General features: G+C 30.8%; 1 protein-coding gene and 1 long non-coding RNA gene across 3 annotated transcripts; one reads left to right on the top strand and one right to left on the bottom strand.

Moving 5' to 3' along the window:
- Window positions 1-78: 78 nt before the first annotated feature.
- On the top strand, window positions 79-11,192 carry Ent3 (equilibrative nucleoside transporter 3). Of its 2 annotated transcripts, XM_074142227.1 has the most exons (11): window positions 79-212; window positions 277-450; window positions 520-674; window positions 862-990; window positions 1,068-1,142; window positions 3,243-3,466; window positions 3,544-3,805; window positions 4,144-4,331; window positions 4,991-5,114; window positions 5,231-5,347; window positions 6,480-11,192. In XM_074142227.1, the coding sequence occupies exons 1-11, from the start codon at window positions 202-204 to the stop codon at window positions 6,800-6,802; spliced, it is 1,782 nt and encodes a 593-aa protein (XP_073998328.1). In that variant the 5' UTR covers window positions 79-201; the 3' UTR covers window positions 6,803-11,192. The 2 variants fall into 2 exon arrangements, with proteins under 2 accessions (XP_073998328.1, XP_073998336.1); XM_074142235.1 differs by lacking the exon at window positions 79-212 and having other exon boundaries at window positions 308-450; window positions 548-674.
- On the bottom strand, window positions 6,678-13,294 carry LOC141461349 (uncharacterized). The gene is made up of 2 exons (XR_012462780.1): window positions 12,958-13,294; window positions 6,678-7,059 (listed from the first exon to the last, which is right to left on the bottom strand). It is a non-coding gene; the product is annotated as an uncharacterized lncRNA (long non-coding RNA).
- Between the last annotated feature and the right edge of the window lie 559 nt (window positions 13,295-13,853).

Genomic DNA, 13,853 nt, shown 5'->3' with positions numbered 1-13,853 from the left:
TCTGAGCAGAATATTAGAACTGAAAATATCATACAAAAATAAATGGTAAGAATAAGGGTTTACATTATTGTCAAAAGACACCCAGATTGTCGAGGCGCAGAAATCAATGGATATGTTTTCCTCAGTCATGCGTAGCTAAAAGAGATTCTAGCTATGTGTATTTATGTTTAAATATAGAAGTGAAAGATGCACTAGCATCAAATGACTGACAAGTATGGTATCACTCAATTTGAATTACTGAAAGGGGGTAAATTGTTCATTGTTTTTTTGTATTAGGGAAATGGATGAAAATTTGAGCCGCGGGTACATTCAGCTAGGAAAAGCAAGAGGTGTGAACGATTTAAGGTTTACCAATGGTTTCAGTCACCTTTCACCGCCTATTGACAAGTACGATGGAATTTATTTTTCACTCGTATTGGCGGGTGTTGGGTTTTTGCTCCCTTACAATAGGTAAAAGGGATTTAAATTAAAATTAACTGCCTGTTTTAGATTAATTGAATAATTTAAATTAATTTACAGCTTCATCATCGCTGTTGATTACTTCCAGATGCAATATCCTGGCACGACAATCGTTTTTGATATGTCACTGGTTTACATTGTAATGGCTTTTTTTGCAGTTCTTGCTAATAATCTTCTAGTCGAAGCATTGTCTTTGAATACAAGAATAACTTTTGGTAAATGTCAAGCGAATTCAGTTATTAACCATTTTTCTTTGCCTGTGTAATCTTTCCATAATTCTCCGATTCCTGGAATTGTTTGTAATTATCATTAAATATAACTCTCATACAACTAACTTTGCATTAAATAGATACAATTAGTAATTTTTTTATAGTTTATTTTAGTAGCATTTTAATATTACAGGTTACATTGTTTCGTTCTTCACTCTCCTTTTTGTGGCTATTTTTGAAGTTTGGCTTGATTTGATCTCAACTACTAAATCTTACACTGTAAACTTGATCGCTGTAGCTGTTGTAGCTCTTGGTTGTACAGGTAAGTAGACTAATATTATTAGTTTAAACTTTCTTACAGTTGATCCACAATTTTAATAATTTATATTTGTCTGCTAGTTCAACAGTCCAGTTTTTATGGATATACGAGTATGCTTCCCAGTAGGTATACACAGGCTGTTATGGCTGGCGAAAGTAAGTATAACACTTTTTTTATGTATATTTTTTAACTTAAAATTTTCTAAAATGTATTTTTATCGGAAATACCTCAGATTAGGAGAAAAATGTTTTTAAACAAACAGCTGAAAATGCTCCGCCCTCCTTTCACAAAAAATAAAAAATTTGCGGAAAACTTAAACTTGTTTTTCATTTGAATGATTGCCCTTTGTGTATTGGAAATTTGGCCGAAATCTGTCAACTGAAGTTCATCTGTACAAAATGGTTTTTACTTTTTCCGCAATTTTGCTTAAAATATCACAACGATTTTCACTTTCTTGGAGTGATAAAGACAAACTCAAAAATAATGTACGAATATATTTATATACACTTCTATAAAAAAAAAAGAAGAATTTGAAGTAATGGGATTCGCTCATAGTAGCGATAGCTTCTTAAATGGAGGTCCCGGTTCAAGTTATGACGATTTAGCGTTCTTCTTCTTAAGATTCTCCCCAATTAACTTTTGGTTACTCTAGAGAGTTGCCTGTGACAAAAGAACCCAGTCCTGAGTCCAATTGCTACGATCTTTAAAAGGGACCAGGCATTGACTAAGCTTTTAAGTATAAATTAAATCACTTGATACATAAATTTTTCTAAGAAAAAGTTGTTATGTTATACGGAAAAGTTATAATGTTGATTTAGAATGTCAATGTGGCTTGGCTCACTATTCGATAACTTTCTAGACTCAATTTTATTTAACAGCGAGAGACCCTATTGTGCCTCAACTATACTAAATTTAAGTAGGAGAAGCTAAAAGTGGAAGAGAAAATTGATCATTCCATTGTAAATTTTTAGTGTGTTTAGAATTTTGTGTTATGTTGATATTTAAATTCTACTCGGTGAAAAGTGAGTTTTATAAAATAAGCAAAGGAGAGGTTTTTTCAAATTATTATTATTATTATTATGTATAGAGAATTCGGCTTTTTTAGAGAAACTTAAGAAAACTATTAAGCAAAGAAACAAAGATGGTTCGATTATATTATTGCTGTATGACAAAAGTAATTTAAGCTTATTGGATTTAAGAAATTAAAGAAAAAATGGAAAGCTTAGATTATAGATTGAGTATGAAAATTCGTTGAAGGGAAAGCATAGAAACATTGTAGCTGCTGAGGCTCTGTTGATTTTAATAAAACAGTTTAACCACAGAAACCTGGCAAGTACGAGCTGTATTTCCTGAGCTACCTTCAGAAATCTCAGAACCTCTTTGGTTCTGAATTGATGACGGCTGAGATATTTTATGCAGAGCCGCATTGATTATTTTTTTATCTGACTGTACATTAGAGAGAAAGTTTATTCAGATAGAATTGAAAAATGTTTTAAGAAAAGCACAGTTAAATAAGGTAATATGAATTTTTCAAATTTGTTCCCGATTTTATGTTAAAAGAAACAGTATTTTTAATTTTTTCTGATAAATATATGGCCTCAAAAAGCTTCACAGAATCGGTACAAAAAAGGATCGTAAGAAATTATAGAGGTATCACTTTATGAATGTTATCAGTAACTTATTTTTGAGTAGTCACCCAAAAGGATCTTTTCCACTTTTCAGGAAGGGTTCGGGGATGGTTATTCAATCGTAGGTAATATTTTCAATTTAGTCAGAATAATAAAAATTACGGTGGCAAAAAAATATATAGTAAGTTATTTAGCTTTTTTGGGGTATCTGAGTCTGCGTTTGATGGTAAAGATAGAAAGACGATAATTTATAAAGTAGCAAATATGGGCCTATCTTACAAGTTTGTATCCTTCCTTAAAAGTTCGTTTTTTTTGTGGTCTACGGATACAAGTGTTAATGTCTGGCTCAAAGAAGAACTATCTGATCTTATTTATTTTGGAGTAGAGCTTCGTCAGGGGTGCCTCGTCAATCCTCTGCTATTATCGCTATTTTTGAATGATCTTTACGAATCTTTAGAGGGAGGGATAGAGAAAGCTGGGATAAATATTAGGTACATTTTATACACCGATGATGTCATTATTTCCAATAATGCAAGTAAATTGCTAAAGTATAGTAAATAATTTAAATCAGTATTATCTATTGAGGGATTCAATATATGTTAAACTCCACCAAATATTTGTTGCAAGGTGCCGCAGGATTATTTGTTTCATTGAATCGTATGTTAACAAAGTTACTGCTAAGTGATCGAAGGATTAATACCATGGTTTTCTTCATTGGAAGTGTTTTTATTGTTGGATTATGTTTTGGAATTCATCAGATAGTTCGGCAAACTGATTTTGTTCAGTTTTATTTAACCCTCTGTAAAGAAGCAAAAAAAATTACATTGGAACCAACAGAAGATGCTGGATTGGTAATTATTTGAAAAAGTGATCTCAAATTAGAATTTAAAAATAAGAGTTTTAAATGGTGTTCTTGAAATCTATTTAGATGGATCCAATGGAACAAACTGAAGGCAAGAGTTCTCAGTATGGTGTTTTGAAGTTGCAACCACAAAGTCCTCTAGAAACAAGTGGCGTGCAAACGGGTCCTGGAGGACATTTTTCTTTCTCTAATCCTGTTTATGAACCAAGCGCTGCAGTAGGCGCTGGCACTACTTATAAAGTGGAAGACGTAGTTGTAACCATAAGGGGCGAAGCAGCTACTACCTACAGAAGACCAAGTTCTAATATTGCTTGGTCATCATTGCACAGTAAGTTTATTTTACCAAATTACAATATAACAACATTCTATGAGTCAACTGCTAACTTAGAAAAAAATAAATATTTCTATATTAAATAAATATAATTAACGATCTAGTTATATATTTTGAAAAAGTTTTAGACTTTAGAGTTTTTAGAGTTACAGTAGTTTTAAATAGAGTTCAGAGTTTTTTCAGAGTTAAATATAAAAGAATTTGCCTCTTTCTTATTATTTTGACTTATCTAAAAAAAATTATATATCATTTATATAATTAACATGATTAGTTGTGCGCAGTAATTTTATAATTAAAAAAAAAGTTTTCTATTTCATAAACATATATGTTGTAAGGAGGAGTTAAAATGCGCTGGGAAGTAGCTAAAAATATTTGGCCATCAATGCTAGCCATATCACTAACGTATCTTGTAACATTAAGTCTGTACCCTGGCATTGAGTCAGAAATTGTTTCCTGTAAATTTGGAACATGGATGCCAGTAATTCTCATGGCAGTATTCAATGCATCTGATCTTTTGGGAAAGGTGAGTTATTGTTTAGTATATTAATACTCCGTAGGGAGAAGTTTTGTTGATAATTCTTGAGGGATCTTTTTTGGGCTATCCCAGACTGTAATTGTACCATACCTACTTCAGTTGCTTCCAGAGCAATTGATTGCATATAGTTGCAAATACTGGCCTAGCTCACAGTGGCACTTTAAATTACGATTTACCTGCACTTATTATAATACTTAGTAACAACTAGATCTTATGGGAAGGGATGATTTTTTCCTCGCCAAAAAAAATCTTTGAAAAATTAAAATGGACTTATAATTTTTTCCTAAGCTCTATCAATAAACATTAATCTGCATGTACAGCATAAATGCTTTGACAAATATATTTCATCTTAAAAAGAAAAACAATTAAAATTAATGAATTGATTGATTTGATCAATCAAATCAATGATTGATTGTAGCAATATTTTATAAATTCATCCCTTCAAAATCTCTTTATTTATTCACAGATTTAAAGATTTTTTACTAGCGAATTGTTTCTCTTAGATTGCTAATGTAATTTAATGTAACTGTTCTTTGAATCAGGGAAATTTCGAAAATAACTTTGTATGAGAATTAATTGATTTGAAAATTCATAGAGATATAAGATAATTGAGAAAATAGATCAACAAAACTTAGCAAATTTTACAGATGTCAGCTTCTCATGTTTATGACTGGTCACGACTGCAGCTTGTAATATTTGGGGCAGCAAGAATTGTATTAATACCGGCCCTTCTGATGTGTGCTTGGCCGAGAGATAAGCCTTTCTTTGCTGGTACTACTTAAAAATATCTACCAAATAAATATTTTTCTTTAAAATTATGAATATTGTAAATAAAACTTATTATAATTATTTCTATAAAGAAAGGCATTAATTAATATGTATTTTAGGAGAAGGGTACCCAATTTTTTTTTCTATTGGATTAGGGTTGACTAACGGTGTTATAGGCAGCGTACCTATGATTCAAGCGCCTAGCAGAGTTTCTGAGCAACATAGAGAGTTAACTGGTCAGTTACGTTTTCTTTATATATTTACATAATTAATTTTTATTACTTGTTAAGGTAGGTGGGCTTTAAGCTCGCTTAAAAAATGCCTTCCCTTTTGGTAGATTCAGCGCGAGGTAAGAAATTTTCAGGCAAGAAAACGCGTGCTACCAAAAAGTGCCTACAGACCTTGAACGGAATCAAAATAGTTGTTATAATCTAATTTAATCAATTTTCGGCTTAATGCTACTGCACCGAATTACAAATGAATAATATTAAACAAAATTATTTGTCGAAGATGATTTGAAAAAAAGAAAGAAAATGAATTTATTATCCTGGGACTATTGTTCCCTTAGAATAAAAACATGTACAATTGGAGGCCCTATTGGTTTGGCCTGTATTTATATTATATAAAAAATAAATATTTAAAAAAATAAGAATTAAAATTAAGGAAATACATGATTAAAGCGCAGCTATTTGCAAAATTTTCGTGTGTTTTCATTGTCACTCGTTTTAGATATGAAGGAAAAAAGTTTTTTAAGATTTTAATAATTTATGTACATCTTGTAAATAGAGATTGTTATTTCACTTTTTATTGTTATGGAAATTAACATCAAATTAATATTAAAGGAAATTCTTAAATTTTGTTAACTTATTAATTGAGCTACTTTAAAAGTAATTTAAAAAAAAGTGAGAACTATAAAAATAAATTAAAATGGGTAAATTTAATGGAGTTGAATAAATAAGTATAAAAAACCAAACCGTGAGCCACGAAATAAAACACTTATTCTAAAACATACCGTGTCCAAATTACAATAAACTATTAATTAAATCTCTCTGGATTAATTTTAAAATCTTGAAACTATTCTGAATTGAATGTCTGTACATGTCTAAACTGTATTAAACTCTTGACTCAAAATAGTTTTAACCGTTTAAGATGTCACGAATTAGCACATATGTCAGGATAGTTTGCTAATTGTAGGACTAGACATCTAAATTCATTTTTATAATGAAAGTAAAATTGTCTTGACAGGCAACTAAATCATAATAAAACCTATAAATTTATAAATTCAAATAAATATCTTAATACAAAAATTAAATAAAAATAATAATTGCAGTGAAGGCTTAATTTTTATCTTTATTTATAATGTTTCAGGTAACATAATGACTCTTTCGTATAATTTTGGACTTACTGCTGGATCTCTTATAGCGTATGTATTTGAGGCAATGTTAGGGGAACCTGTAGTAGAACCTTGTGGTAATGCAGGAACCAACGTTCTTCTAAATAATACTTTGTCGGGTATCACTATGGCTCCTCCTGCTATAGCTGGGACCTTTCTTGGGACTACTGGTCTTTATACAAGCCTGTCACCAACGCTTCCTTCAATTTCAAGTCCAGTTACAAACATCTTTAATGTTACTACTTCTGTAGCTCCATCAATTATCGCAACAACTCTTTCCCTAAATACTACGTATTGAGATTCTATTATTTTTCGTCCACGCCCCTAGAACGTTTTTTCTGGGATATGTCGATTAAAAACTAAACTTAAATGCCAATCCTAATACTTAGAATATCCCACTTTTCCGAGATGTGTAGTCAGTCTTTCAAGACTGAGAAAAAAAAATTCAAAGTTGTTTATTATACTCGTGTACTATTTGTTAGACTGATTATTGTTTTCTTCCATCAATTAAAAAAACAAAAAATGATGGGCTATCATTGATAGCTAATACAGTAACTGAAAGAAAAAAAAAATCATATAAAGACGCGCAATTCTGATTTTCAAAAATCCTATTAAAAAATCTAGTGTTTAAAGAGAGCCAGCCATTTGTCTCATTATTCATATCAGTATGATCAAGAACCTAAGAAATGTGTTTGCGATATTTTTTTTTTCTTTCGATGAAACCGCGATGTTAACCTGTACACAGTGTAAAATGTTGATGTAAAGAATAATGTGTACAAATGTATTGTAGTAAATGTGATTAATAATTAATATACATCAAATAATTCATTTTTATGATTAAGTACATCAATTCCAAAGGTTATTTTTCCTAAATTACCTTAAATTCCAAATTATGCGATGAGTATTCAATTTTTGGATTTATTTTTGTAATTAGCTCATCAAATTGATTTATAAATAAATTATACATATTTCGCCGTTTTTCCTAATGTATGCAGCATTTTTTCAACTTTGTATCGTAATGTACTCGAAATATTTATGTGATGAGCGGTATTGGGACAAATTTCAGTTTGAAGTTAAATATATAAAATTCACTATTAAATATGAGTAATGTTCGTTGGTATGTGCGCCAAGCACTTGCGACCCTGACGCCTGAAAGAAAAGCGGTTGTATGCTGTCTTAAGTAAATTGCAGACCTTCTGGATGGACTAGTTGGCCGGAAAGCGTTATTCTTCTCTATATTTCGTTAAATAAAAATATTTCAAACTATGGAATTTTTAAAGGATTAGTATTCACTTTACAGGCTGGGTCGCAGGGTCTACCTTTTGTGAAATTATTTTTTGCCCCTTTTGTCCCCTTGCTATAACCATACTTCCCAATTTTAAAAGTGTGTTAGATATTTATGAGATTTAAATAGCAAACGTAGTTGAGATGCTCACCTTCAAACTAGTTATGTAATTAGGAGTACTTAATTGAGGATACACGCTGAGGACTTTCTTTAAAAACATTGATTGTCAGTTCCTTAAACGTTTATACTGTTACAATTATCGCGTTATTTATTGGAACCATCATTTAATAATAAGACATTGTAAAAGAAAACTTCATGTCTCAGCACCACAAACAATTTTTTTTACAAATTTCAAAAACTTACCAATAAAATTAGAAAATTCATAATACTAATTACTAAGGAAAACTTAGATCTGCTATGCTCTTATAAAAAGGTACTTATGCAAAAATATTTTCACTAAAGACCAGTTTTTAACTGACTATCAAAATAAATGCAAAACGAATGGAATTTCCAAAGGTTATTGTACTGGATTCCCACACGGAGGTCCCGGAATTAAATCCAGCTGCGGGGTTTTTTACTTTATGTTCTTAGGAACTTATGTTGATTCACTGTCCGCTAATGGAAAGAGTAGTGCTGTAACTTTAGGAAAAATCCTAATGCACAAATTACTGCAGATTTTTACGCGACTTAAATTTTAACAAAAATAACTATATTAAAAATTCTATCATCTCGGCTCCTGGGGAATCGATACAAAAATACACATATCTACTTCAATTATATTCACAATTCATGACCAACTTAACTAAGAATAGAAATCATTCAGAAAAAAACTGAGAAAGTTTGGAAAGCTAGAAAACCAAATCCGTTTTTCATAGCCATACACAAACAGCAACCTTATCATTCAAATAATTCTGTCCTCCATTCCAAAAGTTACTTCATTTTTCACCAATATCCATGTCAACTTATTACAGTTACAATCTAAGAAAACATTAAATTAGTAAATTGAAATGCTAACAGTCTGAAAACTAAAACTTTTTTTTAGCGAGATTTGAAAAGATAAGTAAGTCTACGTGGTTTGGGTTTGTGTTACAGAAAACTATTTTGTCAGAACAGAAAAATTTAAAATTACACGGTTCCAAGTGTACGAAGTTGTCAGACTTTCCGACCATGCAACATACTTTTTCTTGAGACTTACGTCACTTAATGACTACTTTTTCAAAGCGAACATTTATAAATAAATATATATATATATATTTCTGGATTGCAGGTGATTCTGACCAAAACAGATGTTGAACGCTTGAGCAACGAAATAGTGATTTAGATTATAAACCATTACATAACTGACGAAACAACTACTTTGGCATCATATCAGCTACAACTCTTAAATACAATGACAAAGACCTTACAGCACTTCAGAACTGGGTGATCGTTACTCGTATATGAATGATTTTATTTATCAGAAATTTTAAGCATATTTAGCGTTTATCAGTATTCTAGGTTAGTACGATTCTACGTTAATCTAAATTACTCTCGTTCAGGTCTGCTCAGCTTACAATCGGTTCATCAAAAAACAATACATCTAGACGTCTGGCAAATTTTGTTTCCTCGTTAGATACTAGGGAAAACTTAAAAACATTTAGATATTTCTAGCAGTGCATAAGACTAAGTGAATGATAAGGGGTTTCGTTCGATTCTATTCAAGGTTTATTCAGTTTTGATTTATTGAATCATTATATTTTTTTCACTTTTCCTTATTTTTGGTAAGGCAGTTAATGAAGTCGTATCAAATTCATTTTAAAATTTTCGTAATCAAATAAAAAAAAAGCTTTAAGAGCTTAGGTCTATGAGGTTGTGCGCGTAGGAATATTTCGACAAACTAAAATTGCTTGGGTTCACACTTATATTCCGTTTGTTTCCTTTTAATCCTTTGATGATAAGGGTTTTTTTTTTTTTTTTTACTAAGGCAGATAGCCATTATTATTGTTATACTGCAATTGACTATTTGGCCGACAACCGTGATTTTGATATTTATTTCCACATAATTTTAATTAGTATATCTTTGTTTTTGTTTATTTATTTATTTTATTTGTTTATTTTTATTGTGCTTTTTTTTCGTAAGGAAAAACTGTTGTGTGTGTGTGTGTGTTTGTGTATGTGTGCATGCGTGTGTGTGTTGTTGACTATTATAGTGTGATGTTCGTCTTTATGTATGTGTACAAGTCCAAGTATATGTCATTGTTGTGTATCAAGATGGTTTGTAAGTTTGGTGGTAGTGGGCAGTCAGTCCGTACTAGTGCCCTCCACAGTTGATCTCTGCCACGAGTGTATTTCTTGCAGGCCAATATTAAGTGGTTGGAGTCGGCTATGGATTCGTGATCGCAGGAGCAGGTTGTGTCTATGGAGATCCCTATGCGGGCTAGGTGGTGTGGAGAATAGTTATGATTAAATCTGAGCCTGATTATTGTGGTGTAGAATTTTCTATTTTCAGAGTAATTATTGTACCAAGGTTTTAGCGGTATACCAGTTTCTATGGATCGATAGAATTTACCTTTTAGAGCTGAAGATCTTGTATAAATTTCCTCCCAGTTTTGATAGCATAACTTTTTAAAGTAGTTTTTAACATCGGATGGAGACAATGTATTTATATATGGAGAATGTAATAGAATGGCCTTTTTTGCTCCTGAATCAGCTTTTTCATTTCCCAATAGCCCACAATGACCCTTCACCGTTGTTAAGGTTATTAGCTTCTTTAACTTTTGTTTAAAGCATTGTTTAGTAACTTGTATACCTTTGTAATAGTTTTAATTCATAAAAAGCTGGATATATCTCAAACTTTCTGCACTTGATGTCACTCCAGAAATGTATTGCGAAAACATCTCCGAGCTCCGATCAAGATCTTCATGCACAATTCACGAAATGATTTTTCATTAGGACCTCGTTCCTACAGTCTCATATAACTATATCTTACTGCTTGTTCAATTCTGGATTAAATCAAAGAAAGCAATCTCTGATCGCAAGCTGTGAAGGGCTAACTAGTTGGTCAATTTTGAATAAAATCTATGAGACCACAAAAATCAGATTTATATTTGGTCTCAAATTTAACTAATTCTTTTAAATGTTGCATACATCAATAAAAAAATTGATTATAACTGTATTAATTTTCAAAGGATATTTTGAATACTAATCGCAAAGTTTGTCGAATTTGAGTGCCATGTAACCTTGACATTGTAAATAATTCTGAATATTGCAGCTTTTTTTAGTGAATAAATTTCAAGCTGCATATTTCAAAAAATACAAATTAATCAAATGAAATTGCTGTAAAGAGGATTTTTTTTTTGTTTTGTTTATAAACAAAATGTATTTTTGTATAAAAAATGAAATACAACCAGTAGTATTTCAATTATATTTTTATTTTTTGAAAGCTCGAGGATCATCCAATAAAAGAATAATCACACTGAAAAAATAACTGAAAAAACAATAATAATTTTGAAATGTAAATATTTAGGAAAACTGTTTTAATTTCTGATACTTAAATGATTTTTAGGGGTATGCTTTCAACTATTAAGTAATATTTTTTAAGAATTTCAAATTCATTCTCTTTTGCAGCAAAGGTCTAGGGAAAAATCCAAAACATTAGGTAACATCCGCATGAAAATTAAAATTCCCTTTCGCAAAATTGCCTGAACTCTTTCACATTCTGCTCTTGCCATTGATCTGAACCTATCTCCTCAAAAGCAATCGATCATAAAATTTCATTTTCCGTTTCTAAATTCTATGAATGCAGTCTATCAAAAACGACATTTTCAGTAATGGATCCTCAATAACACAGTTGCGTAGTAACTGACCAACCCTACTTTGACAGACTTGCCGCTAACGAAACCTCGTACTAATTCCTTTACCTATGATTGAGGTATCATGCGGGCCTCAAAGGGGCGTTAACTTAACTTTTCAAAACTTGTGTAAGTATTGTGTTTTATTGGAAATACCAGCAAGAAATATGGGCTTTATTTAATAAAATTATTTGAACCTAATTAGCAATAGGTTCTCGGACGCAACACGGATTCTACCAATGAGGCTATACAAAAGTAGTTGTGAAAGGTTAAGAAAGTGTTTAGCAGAGATTAAGATCTTATGCCAATAAACATTTATTCATCGGCTTTGAATCAAGATAAACGCCTTCAATGTCTGGTTCCGCTGTAGCCTGAAAAATATTATTCCCTTAAATTGATGTGTTCGTTCATTTCTAAGAACAATTATATTTTTTAGGGGCTGAAATATCTAACTAGATAAACTTCAGCTTTTTATGGATTTGGTTTGTTCAGAATGAATTCCTCAGATTAGGAAAAACCTTCTGAATGTATAACAAACGAATAATCTTTGGCTTTAGAATTGAATTGCCTCACAACTCTTCAAAGCTGTAGATGCACTATCAATAATAATTTTAAAAAAAGCCACTCAGAGAAAAAACTTCGCCTTCGCCTCTGAAAAGAGATCTTTGTTTTGACAGCTGCCATAAGAGCTTGACTCCTGGGCTCTCTTTACTCTACCTAAGTATCAAGTAAGTACTTCGGTAGCTGCGCTGTTGTATTCTCTTGATAAATACCTCTATATAATCTTTTAAGATGGCAGTTTCAGAAGTACTGGAATTTTGTATTTCGCTAGTCGATTGATCAGAATTGACTGTTTATCAAATTCTGGACAGTGAGGATGTATTTGGCTAAAACGCTATTCGAAACTCCGACCTTTATCGTCTCAAATTCCTTTCCCTAGTGACTAACAAGCAGTGGCACCAGAGCTCAATGGTGATTTTTTGACCTAAAGAATCCCAAACATACAATCCTCATTCTGAAAGTACCTCGTTAATCATGAGCTTCTGACTCAAATTGGGAAGAATACCATTGATAAAATACTTATTACACTTTTTAGTTTCATTAATGAATAATAATATAATATATTAATATGTATTATTAAATTAATATATATTATTATATTAATATGTATTATTATATTAATATGTATTATTATATTAATATGTATTATTATATTAATATGTATTATTATATTAATATGTATTATTTTATTAATAATATAATTCATGCCCAGAAGATCCCTTATTAATACATAAGGGGTAAGCAATTTACAAAACTAAAGTTAGGATGTACACAGACCTGAGACAGTAAAAGCTTGATTTCTTGTTATTAATTTCGTGGTACAATAATAAGCTTTTTTAAATTGATTTTACATTGATTGATTTTTAAAAATATTGTGCAGTAAAAATACAGTGAATTATCTATGCATTCCACGCACTACGAGCTCGTATTACAATTTTTTTTTTTAACAGCATCCTCATATAAAATTTGTCATAATTTTTTTGACTTTTCCTTGCTTTCTAGAACTGCAGTTCTGAATTAGATATTAAAAATAATTAATAAATTTTAAAGTAACATCTGATTATTATTTCCAATAAGTATGTTACCACAAAAGAAATTGTACCAATGGAAAACAACCAATTATACAAGAGCGAAATAAACTAAAAAGTAAAGACAATGTCGTGAACAGTTTAATAATGATATATGTAAGAGTTATACATTATAGTGTTATAACCAGGGTTAGATTCGCAATGATTGAAAAATAATAATTTTTCTCTTAGTTTGTCCATGATTTTATCCATTCTAGTTACTTACGTTCACCTAACCAGTTTCAGATTTTTAAAAGAATTTTTTACCCTTAATACGTATTACAGACGTGAGTTTAAATTTTTATTTTCTTTTAATTGAGATTGATTAATAATATAAATTTTAGACTACAATTAAATCTTTTACAATATTATATATAAAATATTGTAGACACTTCTTTTACGACAAAAGTGTACCTTAGTAGATAACTGATAACAATTTAAAAAAAAAAAAATTAGGCGCGTCAACATCTGAGATTATTGGCAGAGCTTTTTTCAGTGCACTGCCGGCTTCCAGACTGTGTTCTCTCTATTCAGATAGCACTGTCCATCACCGGACAGTGAGCAGTCCAGGTATTTTGAGAACATTTTTGAATTTCCTAGGAAGAG

Source organism: Rhodnius prolixus, unplaced genomic scaffold (assembly GCF_049639745.1).
Source record: "Rhodnius prolixus isolate KJV_2025 unplaced genomic scaffold, Rpr scaffold_1, whole genome shotgun sequence".
NCBI lineage: Eukaryota > Metazoa > Arthropoda > Insecta > Hemiptera > Reduviidae > Rhodnius > Rhodnius prolixus.
This window is presented reverse-complemented; position numbering and strand designations above follow the sequence as displayed.